The following is a 17306-nucleotide window of genomic DNA, read 5'->3' as shown; positions in this document are numbered from 1 at the left end:
CATATCATGTCTCAATAGATCCCTCAGTGTTATTACGTCTGTGGAAACTTGAGCACTAATGTGGTACAGTAGATAGCAGGTTAAGTCTAATGAGATGTAGGATCAGTCTGTGTAAATGATCAGGTCTGGTCTGGGCAGATATAGGGATGATATATACTGGATATGGGTGGGTGTCAGAGATAGGCATCTCAGGGGGTTCTCTCTGGTTGCCAGGCAACAAACTTCCCCCATTTTTATATTCCTTTTTCATGTCTTGATGTTGTCGTCTCCAGTCACACTGTGGAGGAGGTGGGGATTATGCTATGATGCAAGTCTCATATACTGTAGATGTTATGGGTTGTTATCCAGGAAACTAGTGTATCTCTGAGGGTGTAAACAATCATCACACCTGTATTTCGACACCAGTATTTTCTGTTTACCTGGTTCTGTTCAGGTCAATTTTACACGGGTCCAGCTCAATGTACTTCTTCTCCTCAAAGATGCGGTTAATGATGGGCTTCAGGACCTCATGAAGGTACAGCATCCCCACAGCCTGCCAGTGCACAATACCTCACATTTAGAAAACATCCATTCAAAGCTATTTTATATATATCCAGTCAGTTTACACAGCTAATGCCAGTTATTCAGAACAACAATGGTTCTTAGATTTAAGTCATTCCCATGTCTTTAGGACTAGGCTATAGTGCTTTACTGTGAGACCGGGAAGAGCAAAGTGAGAATCCAGCTAACACGTTGGATTGACAGAGGGAGCATGCCCAGACAATATGATTAGAATTCCTACTCACCTTCATGAACTGTTCCATGGCCTTAGAAGCTAGAGAGTTGGACCGGAACAGGGTGTTTGGATCCACTGTCAGAGAGATACATTAAAGAGTAGAGGAATGTAGGCTATACATTTCAGGGACATCATATTTCTAAACCACTGTGTATGGGGCCAAGAGGAGTAATAAACCAAATACTGATCTTGGTCAACTAGGGCTACTTCAATACTAGCGCTAATCTAATTTCAAAGAGGACTTTCATTGACCCCATTTGCAACCGAAGTTACCTTTATCCTTGGAGGGAGGAACAATGATGTAGTCATAGTGATATGACCTATTGCCGGGCAAAATGTTTTATACTGAACAAAAATATAAACGCAATGTAAAGATCCCAGAAAATGTCCATAAGCACAAAAAGCTTATTTCTCTCAGATGTTGTGCACACATTTGTTTACACATTTGTTAGTGAGCATTTCTCCTTTGCCAAGATAATCCATCCACCTGTCAGGTGTGGCATATCAAGAAGCTGAATAAACAGCATGATCATTACACAGGTGTACCTTGTGAAGGGGACAATAAAAGGCCACTGTTTTGAGGGAGCATGCAATTGGCATGCTGACTGCAGGAATGTCCAGCAGAGTTGTTGCCAGATAATTGATTGTTAATTTCTCTACCATAAGTCGCCTTCAACATCATTTTAGAGAATTTGGAAGTACGTCCAACCGACCTCACAACGCTTACGATCACATGTAACCACGTCAGCCCAGGACCTCCACATCCGGTTCTTCACCTGCGGGATTGTCTGAGACCATTCACCTGGACTGCTGATGAAAGTGTGGTATGCACAACCAAATAATTTCTGCACAAACTGTCAGCTCATCTGCATGCTCGTTGTTCTCACCAGGGTCTTGACCTGACTGCAGTTTGGCGTCGTACCTGACTTCAGTGGGGAAATGCTCACCTTTGATGGCCACTGGCACACAGGAGAAGTGTGCTCTTCACGGATTAATCCTGGTTTCAACTGTACTGGGCAGATGGCAGACAGCATATTGGGTAGTTTGCTGATGTCAACGTTGTGAACAGAGCGCCCCATGATGGCGGTAGGGGTATGGTATCGGCAGGCATAAGCTACGAACAATGAACATAATTGCATTTTATCGATGGCAATTTGAATAGACAGAGATTCCAAATCCTGAGCCCCATTGTCGTGCCATTCATCCGCCACCATCACCTCATGTTTCAGCATAGTAATGCACATCCCCCATGTTGCAAGGATCTGTACACAATTCCTGGAAGCTGAATATGTCCCAGTTCTTCCATGGTCTGCATACTCACCAGACATGTCACCCATTGAGCATGTTTGGGATGCTCTGGATCAATGTGTACGACAGTGTGTTCCAGTTCCCGCCAATATCCAGATACTTCACACAGCCATTGTAGAGGAGTGGGACAGCATTCCACAGGCCACAATCAACAGCATGATCAACTCTATGCAAAGGAGATGTGTCGTGCTGCATGAGGCAAATGGTGGTCACACCAGATACTGACTGGTTTTCTGATCCATGCCCCTACCCTTTTAAGCTATTTGTGACCAACAGATGAATATCTGTATTCCCTGTCATGTGAAATCCATTGATTAGGGCCTAATGAATTTATTTAAATTGTCTGATATTCTTACATGAACTGTAACAATAGTAAAATCTTTGAAATTGTTGCATATTGTGTAAATATTTTTGATCAGTGTAGTTGTAGGCCAGAAGCTCATTTGTGAGAAGAGAAGAGCTGCCTGCTCTTTTATGATATTAAAAAGGATGTTAAAAGTTTGTTCCACCACACTTCAGCATAAATTCATTTCTAGTTTTTTTTCTTACATATTTTTCTGTCACATTTTTCTACTCCCCAATATCTATTTTGATCTTATGATCAGCGAGCTCCATTTTTAGATCGTGTGGAGTTGCTATGGAAACTTTGCTTGTTATCACAAGCCACACTAACAGAAAGTGAAACAAAAAGAAGAGCACAACTAAACTCCTTATGACTTAGCCTGGGGACCCGAGTGGAGACAGGAACATAATTAATGAACACCCAGAATTTGTCAAACAACTGTAAGGATGAATAATTGCTGGATGTCTGATTAATATAATGCTGCACCGCCCGCCCACACAGACAGACTGACCGTGGCTACTGCTGCGATTAGAGAGAGAGCGTCAAATCAGAGTTAAATACCAGCATTGCTTAGAGCCTCTGCAGGATACGCAGGAACAAGAGCAGGTGATCAACTGGGCTCTTTTTTAATCTGCCTAGCACATATACACTCAAAGTTCCTTCCAACACTGTCCACTACCTTAACCTACACACTGTCTGGTTGTTCACAGCTGCAAGATCCTTCCAACACTGTACACTACCTTAACCTACACACTGTCTGGTTGTTCACAGCTGCAAGATCCTTCCAACACTGTACACTACCTTAACCTACACAGTGTCTGGTTGTTCACAGCCACAAGCTCCTTCCAAAACTGCCCATTACCTTAACCTACACAGTGTCTGGTTGTTCACAGCTACACATGGATTTTTTTCACTACATCCAAGAGTCATATAAGAGTGGTCATATAACCATGATTTTTGACAAGAGCATCTAGAAAAGCATTACGCTCAGGAATATGACTTTCCTGTCCTATGTTAAATTCCCCAGACAGCCAGTACATCTTACAGGTGTGGTTGACCTCGCGGGTGTTTAGGTAGTCCAGAAAGGGCACCACCAGGCCCCGCCCCAGGTAGATCTTGACCAGGGTCATGGCCACGTCCTGCCGGCTCTCCACTGTGGTCACCTCCTCCAACATGGTCAGGGGGCTGCCGTCCTCCACCTGGGGTGGGTCAGAGGGTGGAGACAGTCAGGGTCTATTAGCCAGGTGTTAATTTATGAGAGGAAGCTGGCTATGTGTCTGTCAGCCATGAGGCACAGTAGGCTCTATATACTGTATAAACTCTGTGGTGAAAGGATGTGGTATATTGTAAGACATCTAAAGAAGTAAATATATTTTCATAGAAAGGAATCACGCACCATGGTATCTGTCGTTCTGCCACTGAACAATGCAGTTAACTCACTGTTCCCCGGTAGGCTATCATTGTAAATAAGAATTTGTTCTTAACTAACTTGCCAAGTTAAATAAAGATTAAATTTAACATTAAAAATGGCATGGAAAATGTAATACATTAGTTGTTCAACAAATCAGAAAAATATCCTGTAGAATTAGTTAATAACAATGGGTTGTGTATGTGACAGCAGTGTGATGTTGACCTCAGCAGGAGAGATGACTGACTGCACCAGCAGGTCAATGAGAGGCTGGTAGTACATGGAGGGAAGAATATGGTCCTCCACCAGACGCACCTTCAGTCGCAGCGCACCCAGCTTACCTCTGTGGACAGCGAGAGCAAGAGGCCTCAGAGACACTACAGTCATGACACTCTTAATTAAACAATACTCACAAGAAGTCCGCTTAGCACAAGAATGTTATAGCACAGGTAGTGCTGAGCATTACCAAGGGAATGTGCCCACACTATATTAGGTTTGGTGGCTTGATGTGCGACAACCACCCTGTAATGGTTATTTTTTTATAGTTTCCTGTCCCCTAACATATTGGGAATGACAGGCCTCTCTTCTGATAGTACCTTTTCATTCCTTCCCAAACAAGCACTCCCCCACTCTGTGTGTGTGTGTGTGTGTGTGTGTGTGTGTGTGTGTGTGTGTGTGTGTGTGTGTGTGTGTGTGTGTGTGTGTGCGTGCGTGTGCGTTTGTGCGTGTGTGTGCACGCACGTTGAAAAGGGAAATAGTAAAGAAAACATAAATAAAAATACATCTCGGACAGGACACCAGACAAACAACTGACGTCAATCGTGGCCTCTGGCATTAGAGGGGGACCAATATGTCCTCAAGTCATTCTTAAAGTCACAAGCGACGTTTCAGATGAAGAAATATACATTAAAAAACACCCCCTCCCTCTCTCTCTTACACACACAAACCGATACACATCCACACAACTACACTAACACCCACACACTCCTTACCCAGCATCATCCTCATTGTTTCCCAGGGGCATCAGACGAAACCAACCCTGTACCAGAGGTGTCTTGTGCAGGCAAGCAAAAGGGATTTCCACCTGAACATGAAAACAGATAACCAATACATCATACACTAAACTGAAAAGGTATTATACCACCAAATATTTGTATTTGTAAAAGTATGAATGATTCTATATAGTAGAAATAAGTATACCGTGTCCTCACAGATTAACAACAGTATGAGGGATTGGACTTTAGGAACATAACCACTTCACCTTTCCCAGGAAGTCATTTTTGCCCACCATGTCCCAGTCCCAGACCTCCACTGTGACTGTCCCTCCCTCAGACAGCTCCTCTGTCTCAAGCTCCAACTCCAGGGTCTCACCCCAGTGTGGGTAACGAGTCTTTTTAATGATCTGACAGACAAACACAGAAGAAAAACATTTAATATACTATTTAACATAATCAGTCTTTGTCTCCGCTAAAGTTGATGATTCATTCAGACATGTACACGTTATTCAGCTCATCTCCCTCCTCACCGAAGTCTCTGCACTGTGGTTATTGAAGAGGATTCTGGCAAAGGGATCAGAGGTTCCAGAAATGTCTCTTGGTGCCAAGTCTCTAAGAGGTCAACAAACAGAAACACATCAGTGCATGAGCAACCCCTGACCTTTTACAGGGTGCTAGAATTATTCAATGAGTGGGGTGATATATGCATATATCATTCTCCTACATTTTACATTAGTCTGCCAAATCTAAAGATGAAAGATCTTTGAGGGGCTGTATAGTTGTAATAGTGAGATGGTAAGTGTAGTGAGATAGTAAATGTAGTCAGAAAGTGAGATAGTAAGTGTAGTGAGACAGTGAGATAGTAAGGACAGTGAGATAGTAAGTGTAGTGAGATAGTAAGGATAGTGAGATAGTAAGTGTAGTGAGATAATGAGATAGTAAGTGTGGTGAGATATTAAGTGTAGTGAGTTGTGTAGAGACAGTGTAGTGAGATAGTAAGTATAACGTGGTAGTGAGATATTAAGTGTAGTGTCAGAAAATCAGTAAGGATAGTGAGAACTGTAGAGAGTGAGATAGTAAGGGTAGTGAGATATTAAATGTAGTAAGATAGAAAGTGCGGTGAGATCGTAAGTGTAGTGAGATAGTGAAAAAGTATGTGTTGAGACTGAGATAGGGAGATAAAGTGTAGTGAGATAGTAAGTGTAGTGAGACAGTGAGATTAGTGAGAGAGTGTAGTGAGATAATGACTAGTGAGATAAAGAGATAGTACGTGTAGTGAAATAGTAAGTGTAGTGAGAAAGTTGGTGTGGTGAGATAGTGAGTGTAGTGAGAGTGAGTGTAGTGAAATAGTGAGTATAGTGGGATAGTGAGATAGTAAGCGTAGTGAGATTATATATTTAGTGAGACTGAGATAGTGAGTGTAGTGAGTGAGATAGTAATTGTAGTGACAATAAGTGTAGTGAGATGGTGAGACAGTCAGTGAAGTAAGTGTAGTGAGCTAGTGAGTGTAGCGAGATAGTAAGTGTAGTGAGAAAGTGAGTGTGTGGGGGGGGGGGGGGGGCTTGTCTACAGGACACAAAGGCAAAGGAGCACCAGACATTCTAAAATCTGCTGTTTGATGCTATGTTTTCCATGCGGTGCTCTGCTTCCAAGAGAGAAAACAAAGTTGCTTCAACCCCTAATCTCAATTCTCTGGAACACTATGCTCATTGTTCTTGGTTGTCACCCTCTGTGCAGAGGTTAGCTGGAAGACTTCAGTGGAAAAATGTTAGGATTTCTTAGTAGAAAATAAATAAACTGAACCCCCTAATTTTAAACGTATGGCAGTGCTGAGAGAAGGCCAGATCTAGTTGGAAGCCCTCCTTCAGAGGGTATTGAGAATGTTACCAATGATTGCATAAAGCCTTCAGAAACAGCCAAGATGGATGGCGGCCATGCTCACAGTGCTCAGTCTCCATCCTCTTACTGAAGCCCTCTCAGGGACCTCTCTGCCTCTTATTTCTTATGGATGTCTCTGTGGCACGTTCCTTTTGCTAAATGAAATTAGCTTATCCTCCTCAAAATCTGCTTTCTGTAACTCTTTGGCTTTGGTGGCTGCTGACACTTCAACAGGCAGGTAAACACAATATCCTCTAGGGCTTGTATTTACTTTAAGAATAAAGGCGACAACAATAACATTGATTGCTGAGCATTGCAGATATTGTGAATTCATCCACAACACATTAGTCACTGTATGATGATCTGTCAAAGAGGATGAGCATTTTGCCAATCTTTTGAGATTGAAGAAGCAGTTATACATTTCAACAAGAGACCATAACAGCTTAAAGTCGCATCAATTAACCAATAAAGTATGTGTCTTACCTGGCCTCTATGAAATGGCATCGTAGTCCTATACCTTTGGCATCTCTGAGAAGCTCCAGACCAAAGTGGATCTCCCCCTGCACCTCCTCATCCGGGTCCACCCGGGTCAGATTCAGCCAGTTATCCAGCCCTGGACACAGGGGACATTACAACACATACAGTGCCTTCAGAAAGTGTTCACACCCTTTGACTCTTTCCACATTCTGTTGTGTTAAATTGAGATTTTTTTTGTCACTTGCCTACACACAATACCCCATAAAGTCAAAATGGAATTATATTTTTAGAAAAAAACTATTCAAATTAATAAAAAATGAAAAGCTGAAATGTCTTGGGTCAATAAGTATTCAACCCCTTTCAACCCCAAGCCTAAATAGTTCAGGAGTAAAATGTGCTTAACAAGTCACATAGACTCACTTTGTGCAATAACAATGTTTAACATGATTTTTGAATAACTTTTTATTTAACTAGGCAAGTCAGTTGAGAACAAATTCTTATTTACAATGACAGCCTTGGAAGAGTGGATTAACTTTGATCCACCAATCTTTCGGTTACTGGCCCAACACTCTAACCACTAGGCTAACTGCCACTCTTACCACTAGGCTAACTACCTCATCTCTGTACACAACACATAAACTCAGCAAAAAAAAAGAAACGTCCCCTTTTTCAGGACCCTGTCTTTCAAAGATAATTCATAAAAATCCAAATAACTTCACAGATCTTCATTGTAAAGGGTTTAATTAACTTATTATGGCTTGAGGGCAGTATTGAGTAGCTTGGGTGAATAAGGTGCCCAGAGTAAACTGCCTGCAACCAAGGCCCAGAAGCTAAGATATGCATATTATTCGATTTGGATAGAAAACACTCTGAAGTTTCGAAAACTGTTTGAATGATGTCTGTGAGTATAACAGAACTCATATGGCAGGCAAAAACCTGAGAAGAATTCCAACCAGGAAGTGGGAAATCTGAGGTTTGTAGTTTTTCAACTCTTTGCCTATCCAAGATACAGTTTAAATTTGGTCCGATTGCACTTCCTAAGGCTTCCAGTAGATTTCAACAGTCTTTAGAACCTTTTTTAGGCTTCTACTGTGAAGGAGGAGAAAATGAGAGCTGATTGAGTAAGAGGTCTGCCAGAGTGCCATGAGCTCATTTAGGCGCGCTCCCGTGAGAGCGTGAGAGCGCGCCTGCATTTCTAAAGACAAAGGAATTCTCTGGTTGAAACATTATTGAAGATTTATGTTAAAAACATTCTAAAGATTGATTCTATACATCGTTTGACATGTTTCTACGAACTGTAATGGAATTGTTTGACTTTTCGTCTGGCCTGCGAGTTTGTGAATTTGGATTTGTGAACTCAAGGCGCGAACAAAAAGGAGGTATTTGGACATAAATTATGGATTTTATCAAACAAAACAAACATTTATTGTGGAATTGGGATTCCTGGGAGTACCTTCTGATGAAGATCATCAAAGATAAGTGAATATTTATAATGCTATTTCTGACTTCTGTTGACTCCACAACATGGCGGATATCTGTATGGCTTGTTTTTGTGTCTGAGAGCCGTAGTCAGATTATTGCATGGTGTGCTTTTTCGGTAAAGCTTTTTTGAAATCTGACACAGCAGTTGCATTAAGGAGAAGTTTATCTAAAGTTCCATGCATAACACTTGTATTTTCATCACATTTATGATGAGTATTTCTGTAAATTGATGTGGCTCTCTGCAAAATCACCGGATGTTTTGGAAGCAAAACATTACTGAACGTAAAGCGCCAATGTAAACTGAGATTTTTGGATATAAATATGAACTATATCGAACAAAACATAAATGTATTGTGTAACATGAAGTCCTATGAGTGTCATCTGATGAAGATCATCAAAGGTTAGTGATTCATTTTATCTCTATTTCTGCTTTTTGTGGCTCCTCTCTTTGGCTGGAAAAATGGCTGTGTTTTTCTGTGACTAGGTACTGACCTAACATAATCGTTTAGTGTGCTTTCGTCGTAAAGCCTTTTTGAAATCGGACACTGTGGTGGGATTAACAACAAGTTTACCTTTAAAATTGTGTAAAATACTTGTATGTATGAGGAATTTTAATTATGAGATTTCTGTTGTTTGAATTTGGTGCCCTGCACTTTCACTGGCTGTTATCATATCGATCCTGTTTTTAAACACACCATGCTTGTTCAATGAACCATAAACAATTAATGGACATGCACCTGTGGAACAATCATTAAGACACTAACATCTTACAGACGGTAGGCAATTAAGGTCACAGTTAAAACTTATGACACTAAAGAGGCCTTTCTACAGACTCTGAAAAACACAAAAGAAAGATGCCCAGGGTCCCTGCTCATCTGCGTGAACGTGCCTTAGGCATGCTGCAAGGAGGCATGAGGACTGCAGATGTGGCCAGGGCAATAAATTGCAATGTCCGTACTGTGAGACGCCTAAGACAGCGCTACAGGGAGACAAGACGGACAGCTGATTATCCTCGCAGTGGCAGACCACGTTTAACAACAACTGCACAGGATCGGTACATCCGAACATCACACCTGCGGGACAGGTACAGGATGGCAACAACTGCCCGAGTTGCACAAGGAATGCACAATCCCTCCATCAGCGCTCAGACTGTCCGAAATAGGCTGAGAGAGGCTGGACTGAGGGCTTGTAGGCCTGTTGTAAGGCAGGTCCTCACCAGACATCACCGGCAACAACGTTGCCTATGGGCACAAACCAACCATCGCTGGACCAGACAGGACCGGCAAAAAGTGCTCTTCACTGACGAGTCATGGTTTTGTCTCACCAGGGTTGATGGTCGTATTCGCGTCCTCCTCCCTGATGTGGTACCCTTCCTGCAGGTTTTTCCTGACATGACACACCAGCATGACAATGCCACCAGCCATACTGCTCGTTCTGTGCGTGATTTCCTGCAAAGAGCGAAGAGCCCGGATCTCAATCCCATTGAGCACGTCTGGGACCTGTTGGATCGGAGGGTGAGGGCCAGGGCCATTCCCCCCAGAAATGTCCTTGAACTTGCAGGTGCCTTGGTGGAAGAGTGGGGTAACATCTCACAGCAAGAACTGGTAAATCTGGTGCAGTCCATGAGGAGGAGATGCACTGCAGTACTTAATGCTGCTTGTGGCCACACCAGTTATTGACTGTTACTTTTGATTTTGACCCCCCTTTGTTCAGGGACACATTATTCCATTTCTGTTAGTTACATGTCTGTGGAACATGTTCAGTTTATGTCTCAGTTGTTGAATCTTGTTATGTTCATATAAATATTTACACGTTAAATTTGCTGAAAATAAACGCAGTTGACAGTGAGGGGACGTTTCTTTTTTTGCTGAGTTTATAATTATCTGTCCGGCCCCTTAGTCGAGCAGTGAATTTCAAACACATATTCAACCACAAAGACCAGGGAGGTTTTCCAGTGCCTCGCAAAGAAGGGCACCTATTGGTAGATGGGTAAACATTTAAAAAGCAGAAATTGAATATCCCTTTGAGCATGGTGAAGTTATTATTTACAATTCGGATGGTGTATCAATACACCCAGCCACTACAAAGATACAGATTGTCTTTCCTAATTCAGTTGCTGGAGAGGAAGGAAACCGCTCAGGGATGTTACCATGAGGCTAATGGGGACTTTAAAACAGTTACGGAGTTTAATGGCTGTGATAGGAGAAAACTGAGGATGGATCAACAACATTGTAGTTATTCCACAATACTAACCTAATCGACAGCGTGAAAAGAAGGAAGCCTGTACAGAATAAAAAATATTGCAAACAGAATGTTGAAAGAATAATGTGCAAATATTGTACAATCCAAGTGTGCAAAGCTCTTACAGATTTAACCAGAAAGACTCACAGCTGTAGTTACTGCCAAAGGTGATTCTAACATGTATTGACTCAGGGGGTTGAATACTTATGTAATCAAGATATAATTAGTGTTTGACATCAAAAAAATATATATATATTTTGTAACAACAACTTTGTAACAACAAAATGTGGAAAAAGTCAATGGGTGTGAATTCTTTCTGAAGGCACTGTATGTGGCATTTAATAAAGCCTATCAGGGAAATTGTTGAAAACAGACAGCCTAGTACTATACCAATAATGCCTAGTGTCTCTAACGGGCAGTGCCATGCATGGCTCTGTTATTGTGAACATTTACTCAAACCTTAAACACATTCCCACTGATAAGTCCTCCCCTGGATAAATGTCTGGTACATATACAACATGATCAAAGGTATGTGGACACCTACTCATCGAATATCTCATTCCAAAATCATGGGCATTAATATGGAGTTGGTCCCCCCTTGGCTGTTGTAACAGCCTCCACTTTTCTGGGAAGGCATTCCACTAGATGCTGGAACATTGCTTCAGGAACTTACTTCCATTCAGCCACAAGAGCATTAGTGAGGTCAGGGCTCTGTGCAGGCCAGTCAAGTTCTTCCACACCGATCTCGACAAACCATTTCTGTATGGATCTCACTTTGTGCTTTGGCGCATTGTCATACTGAAACAGGAAAGGGCCTTCCCCAAATTGTTGCCACAAAGTTGGAAGCACAAAATCTTGTAGAATGTTATTGTATGCTGTAGCGTTAAGATTTCCCTTCACTGGAACTAAGGGGCCTAGCCCAAACCATGACAAACAGCCCCAGACCATTATTCATCATCCACCAAACTTTACAATTGGCACTATGCATTGGGCAGGTAGCGTTCTCCTGGCATCCGCCAAACCCAGATTCGTCCGTCGGACTGCCAGATGGTGAAACGTGATTCATCACTCCAGAGAACGCAGTGCCACGGCTCCAGAGTCCAATGGCGGTGAGCTTTACACCACTCTAGCTGACGCTTGGCATGAAATGGAAACCCATTTCATGAAGGTCCCGGCGAACAGTTATTGTGCTGACATTACTTCCAGAGGCAGTTTAGAACTCGTTAGTGAGTGGTGCACCCGAGGACAGAAGATTTTTACACGCTATGTGCTTCAGCACACAGCGGTCCCATTCTGTGAGCTTGTGTGGCCTACCACTTCACCTCTGAGCCGTTGTTGCTCCTAGATGTTTCCACTTCACAATAACAGCACTTACAGTTGACTGGGACAGCTCAAGCAGGGCAGAAATTTGAAAGGTGTCATCCTTTGACGGTGCAACATTGAAAGTCACTGAGCTCTTCAGAAAGGCCATTCCACTGCCAATGTTGTCTATGGAGATTGCATGGATGTGTGCTGGATTGTATAAACCTGTCAGCAACGGGTGTGGCTGAAATAGCCGAATCCACTAATTTTAAGGTGTGTCCACATACTTTTGTATATATAGTATCAAAAGACAAGAGGATTGTTTGTGTGTGATAATATGAGGACTGGTGCTGACATTTCTGGTTGAGATACAAGGTGGTGAGGGCAGTAACTTCAGTTTCACAGCCAAAAGAGGAGAGAATTCCTAAGATCCTGTGAAGGAGTTGTTGACTCAGTGGCAACATGTTGCAGTGAATCAGGACTGAATGCAGAATGTTCCCTGGAGCGAGACATTGGTATAAGACACTAACTAACAGAGAAAGTGTCACATTTGCTTTTGTGTAGTGTCAAAACACATTCAAAGTAACAATATCATTCTTATTCCCGGTTGCCATGGATAAGGAAAAGCACAGCAAAGACATGATTGCTATATATTCGAACTAATTCCCACATTAAAAGTTACTGTAGGAGAGTCAGGTGTGCTGTGGTGAAGGAAGGCGCAGGCTGGCTGTTTGAAAAGCTTTCGGTTGCTTCTCACAGACTACAGTGGTGTTTTAAACAAAAGGACAGCTGCACTGTACAATGCATGATCCTGGAGTTGATGCAAACCCTGACTCAAGAAGCAATCCTGCAAACAAATGTAACCATGTACAGGCCATTCTCTCCCTGTTTGTACGCTGTCCAATGAGAAGGAAGCTGTTTGGCTCATAGGGACGAATCAGTAGGGAAGAGTATGTGATAGTATGTGTATATAGTATGTAATAGTATGTGTATATCAAACTAACAAGCATAGCAGTCAGAAAATGAATCTCTAAATTAACCTATGGATTTGTGAGAACACACTGGCAACCTTTCCCAGCAACAGGATCTAAAAAAGACCCAGCTCTTCAATCACAGTGACCTACATGGCAGAGCCTTACTCGGAGTCATGGGAATAACCCCTCTCTGATGACCCTTTGCTCTTTTGGTTTACCCTCTCTAGCATGGCACAGACAGAGAAGTAGACCCACAACCGTAGCGTGACAATTCTATAAATCAATAAGCATTTAGATGTGTTTCTGTGCTGGTAGTTTTTCCCATCATCTCAGTGCCACCCACTCATTTAAAGCCACAAACAGTATTGTGACATATAGTGATCAGGTTTACCTTTAACCTTGGCCCCGATGGTGTCTTTGCTCAGCGATATCTTTCCAATGATGTCATCATGGCTAGGGCAAAAAAAAGGGAGAACATATGTCACAATTAACAAAAATGTCTAATTGAAAATAAGGGTGTTCACATAAGGTATTTCTCAAAAAAGGACTTAACATCCTATAAAGTGACCTCATAATACAGTAAGAATATATGCATAGACTGAGGAGGTTGTTGATCAGGAGACTGAGATAGTATTTCATTTCTCAATCTGTGGTACCATCTGTATGTTGATGTTTGTTTATTGAAAGCTTTCAGGTTTTTCCAAAACACACATCCATGATTCTTCACCCAGTCAGTCTGGATACAAAACTCTAAAATCACAGCCTCTGGTAAACAAGCCAACACTGTTCAATTACAAAACTATGATAACTCTACCGGTTATACCCTGTTTATACACAATTATCAACGAACTTGTCGACACAAACACTACAATAATTCTCTCTGACAGCTGTTGAAGACCATCTTACCCAATGGTGTCCTCATCCATGACATAGAAGGAGAGCGAGTGGAACCCCGTCGGGAGGTGCAGGGTGTATTCTTCTCCCCAGAAAGGGTTGAGGTTCTTCCACACTGTGGCTGTCCTGCAAGATAACATTGCAAATAATAGGGACCGTAACCACAGCAAGTACTACATGACCCTTATTTCTTATTCATAACCATAATCCCTTTCATTGTGAATGTCAGTAACAATGAAAGACAACAATCTACAATGAAGGCTGTGTGCGGAATATTGTGAAGTGTTGAAAGTAATGATACGGTGACAGAATAACAATGCAATAACTTCAAAAGGCAGTGTGTGGAATAACAAAATACAAGTCTATATGCAATCATTTTTAAATCTGCCTTTTCATTATGAAACATTAACTACTGCAAATGCTCTAACCATAAACTGGAGATTGCAAACCTGCTGTCTAGACATGAAATTGAGGAATGACTTCAACATCATGTCCTCTATGCCAATGGGTAGCAGGAAGGTCTATTTTCATCAGTAATGTGCATCCCTTTATTACAATGAAACTCTGTTTTTCCAGACACCATTACCCCACAGCAGGGTCAAAGCACCAAGGTGTCCAGAAAGCACACAGTCAATGAGTCAGTGAGCTGATAATGAGCCAGCCAGAGACTGATGCAGATATCTGCAGTCAGTCAACCCTCCAACTCCTCTCATTGTGGGAGAGGAAACAACTAAATGAAAAGACAAAACAAATGCATTTTATCAACCGCTGAAACATCAGTTTGTCAGAAAAGAGATGTTGGGAGTCTTGATTAGCCGGGGGTTCTTTTTATTTATTTTTTTACCCCCTTTTTCATGGTATCCAATTGTTAATAGTTACTGTCTTGTCTCGTCGCTACAACTCCCGTACGGGCTCTGGAGAGACGAAGGTCGAGAGTCATGCGTCCTCCGAAACACAACCAAACCAAGCCGCACTGCTTCTTAACACAGCGCGCATCCAACCCGGAAGCCAGCCGCACCAATGTGTCGGAGGAAACACCGTACACCTAGCGAACTGGTTAGTGTGCACTGCGCCCGGACCGCCACAGGAGTCGCTAGCGCGCGATGAGACAAGGATATCCCTACCGGCCAAACCCTCCCTAACCCGGACGACGCTAGGCCAATTGTGCGTCGCCCCATGGACCTCCCGGTCGCGGGCGGCTGCGACAGAGCCTGGGCTCGAACCCACAGTCTCTGGTGGCACAGCTAGATCACTGCGCCACCCGGGAGGCCTTAGCCGGGAGCTTTGATTAACTCGTTAGTCATTCCACATGAGGACAATGCGACAGGTAATGAACCAGGGAACATAGTTCCCAAAAGACAACAAATGAAACATATGGGACATTTATATACAGAGTATACTTGTGTGAACACACACACAGCCAAACCCAGGGCAATGCACGGCATGAACCATCAGCCTTCCATGCCCCTGCCTGGAGCCGGGAATGGGAACGGGAGCTCCCTGCAATAATTCATGCCCCCTCTCCATGGTTACCTACTGGTGTCTTAAAGGCCAGCCCTGGATCAGGTTCAATTGCACTTGGGGGGCTCAACCTAAGAACACCACAGTCCTTATCAGTGATCACACACCTAGCCTACTATACCACACTCCTGCCATGCTAGCCTGTATAAAACATAGCGGGGTACCCAAAGTCCAGCAACCGACTCCTTCATTATACATCCTGTTCCTATCCTGTTCTGAATTCAACATGTGTGAGAGCAATCAGAGGTTTGGCATAGAGTAAAGACAACATGATAGGATACAACACTGTTTCCTATGAACTGATAAATATGTTTTGCCATTGTATTAACAGTAGGGCCCTATCAGTTTTAACGTTTTTGGCAGCCGCATGCCACTTGCTGTCACATACAATTCTGAAGTAAACATTTAGCCCATTTATCAATCACATTTGAAAAACAGTCAAATTAAGCAGCAAACAAAACAAGAATGCATATGACTGATATGATGGACTCACCTGGCCACAACTTCATTGTCAACTTTTACAATGCAGTATGGGTCACTGGTCCCAGAGCTTGACAGATAAAAAATATATATATGTTTAAAGATGGAATGAAGGTAGCAGAGGAATCCTACAGATATGCTATTCCCTTATCATTTGCGAAATACATTATTGATAGAAATATCTTAAACACCTGTCAAGTCTAGGCTACTTGGAGTCACATTTTACCACCAATATCTCAATAAGTGCTGTAAAACAAAGGTATTCTAAACTTCCAAACAAGTGTACATCCTAGTATACGAGTACTTCACATAACGAGAAACATAAATAAGCAAATAGGAGTAATTGCTGCCTGTGGAATAAGTACAATGAAGACATACTTACACGTCTTTGACTGGTAGGCTCCTGCCCTCTACAATACGGAAATATAGGGATGTGTTTTTGGCCATTTTTGACAAATGAGAATGGTTTTGCCACTTATTTAATCTGCACATCCGTGATCCTTTCAACGGTGCTCCCTATGGTGCTCGCCTCCTCCGCAACTGGGTCCTCTTCATTTCTGGCACCTTTTGCGCATGACGGCGTATCGTGCCTATGTTATAATCAATGATCTATCTTTTTCAATGTACAGTAGGCTTATTTGATACAGAATTAACAGCAAGGTTGCAAATTTATAAGAGTACGGTAAGTAAAGTAAGCAAACAATGTTATAAAATGTTTGGGTGGAAACAACCCAAGGAAAAACAAAATATGTAAAGTATAGTGCCAATTACTAATTACTGCCATTTACTTTCCTAATTTGGGTCATTTGAAGAAAATAATCATCCCATGCGTTCTTTTTTCATTTCCAGATGAAATTGGCATTTGTAGCCTATATCATACTACTATTTTACAACAAAAAATGCAGTGGCTACTTTTAAAAACATTACATCTTTAGGCGTCATTGCCTTCTCATCAATCTACACACGATTTGCCGAAATGACACGACACGATCAACCTGTGGAAACTGTGGAATCTTCGCTCGATTGACAGTGTACAGCGCGCGCCATCTGGCGGACGAATTTAGCTCCTGCTAGTTCTCGCGACCCCTACACTTGCTTTTGTCGCATATTTCCATTTAACGTATCTTTGCTAATATGATAAATACCACGAATGATGACAAAACTGCAATTAAATAAAAGTAATAAATAAAGTCTAAAATATTAATTACAAGCAGGTATCTTATAGATA

At 42.2% G+C, this 17306-nt stretch overlaps 1 protein-coding gene across 1 annotated transcript in view; it reads right to left on the bottom strand.

The window, feature by feature from the left end:
* LOC110525573 (rasGAP-activating-like protein 1) overlaps window positions 1–16600 on the bottom strand; it is a 38520-nt gene extending 21920 nt beyond the window's left edge. The window contains exons 1-12 of the mRNA XM_021605789.3: window positions 16461–16600; window positions 16092–16148; window positions 14090–14203; window positions 13575–13636; window positions 7191–7320; window positions 5360–5441; window positions 5096–5236; window positions 4827–4918; window positions 4060–4177; window positions 3472–3625; window positions 786–850; window positions 420–532 (exon numbers count right to left, since the gene is read on the bottom strand). Of these exons, the coding sequence (XP_021461464.2) occupies window positions 420–532; window positions 786–850; window positions 3472–3625; window positions 4060–4177; window positions 4827–4918; window positions 5096–5236; window positions 5360–5441; window positions 7191–7320; window positions 13575–13636; window positions 14090–14203; window positions 16092–16148; window positions 16461–16570 (1238 nt within the window). The 5' untranslated portion in view covers window positions 16571–16600. The remainder of the gene's footprint in view (window positions 1–419; window positions 533–785; window positions 851–3471; window positions 3626–4059; window positions 4178–4826; window positions 4919–5095; window positions 5237–5359; window positions 5442–7190; window positions 7321–13574; window positions 13637–14089; window positions 14204–16091; window positions 16149–16460) is intronic.
* Window positions 16601–17306: the final 706 nt, after the last annotated feature.

The sequence above is a fragment of the Oncorhynchus mykiss genome, chromosome 6, assembly GCF_057628025.1.
Source record: "Oncorhynchus mykiss isolate SJ-2025 chromosome 6, ASM5762802v1, whole genome shotgun sequence".
Classification (NCBI taxonomy): domain Eukaryota; kingdom Metazoa; phylum Chordata; class Actinopteri; order Salmoniformes; family Salmonidae; genus Oncorhynchus; species Oncorhynchus mykiss.
Note: the sequence above shows the minus strand (reverse complement) of the source record. Positions and strands in the feature narration are given on the sequence as shown.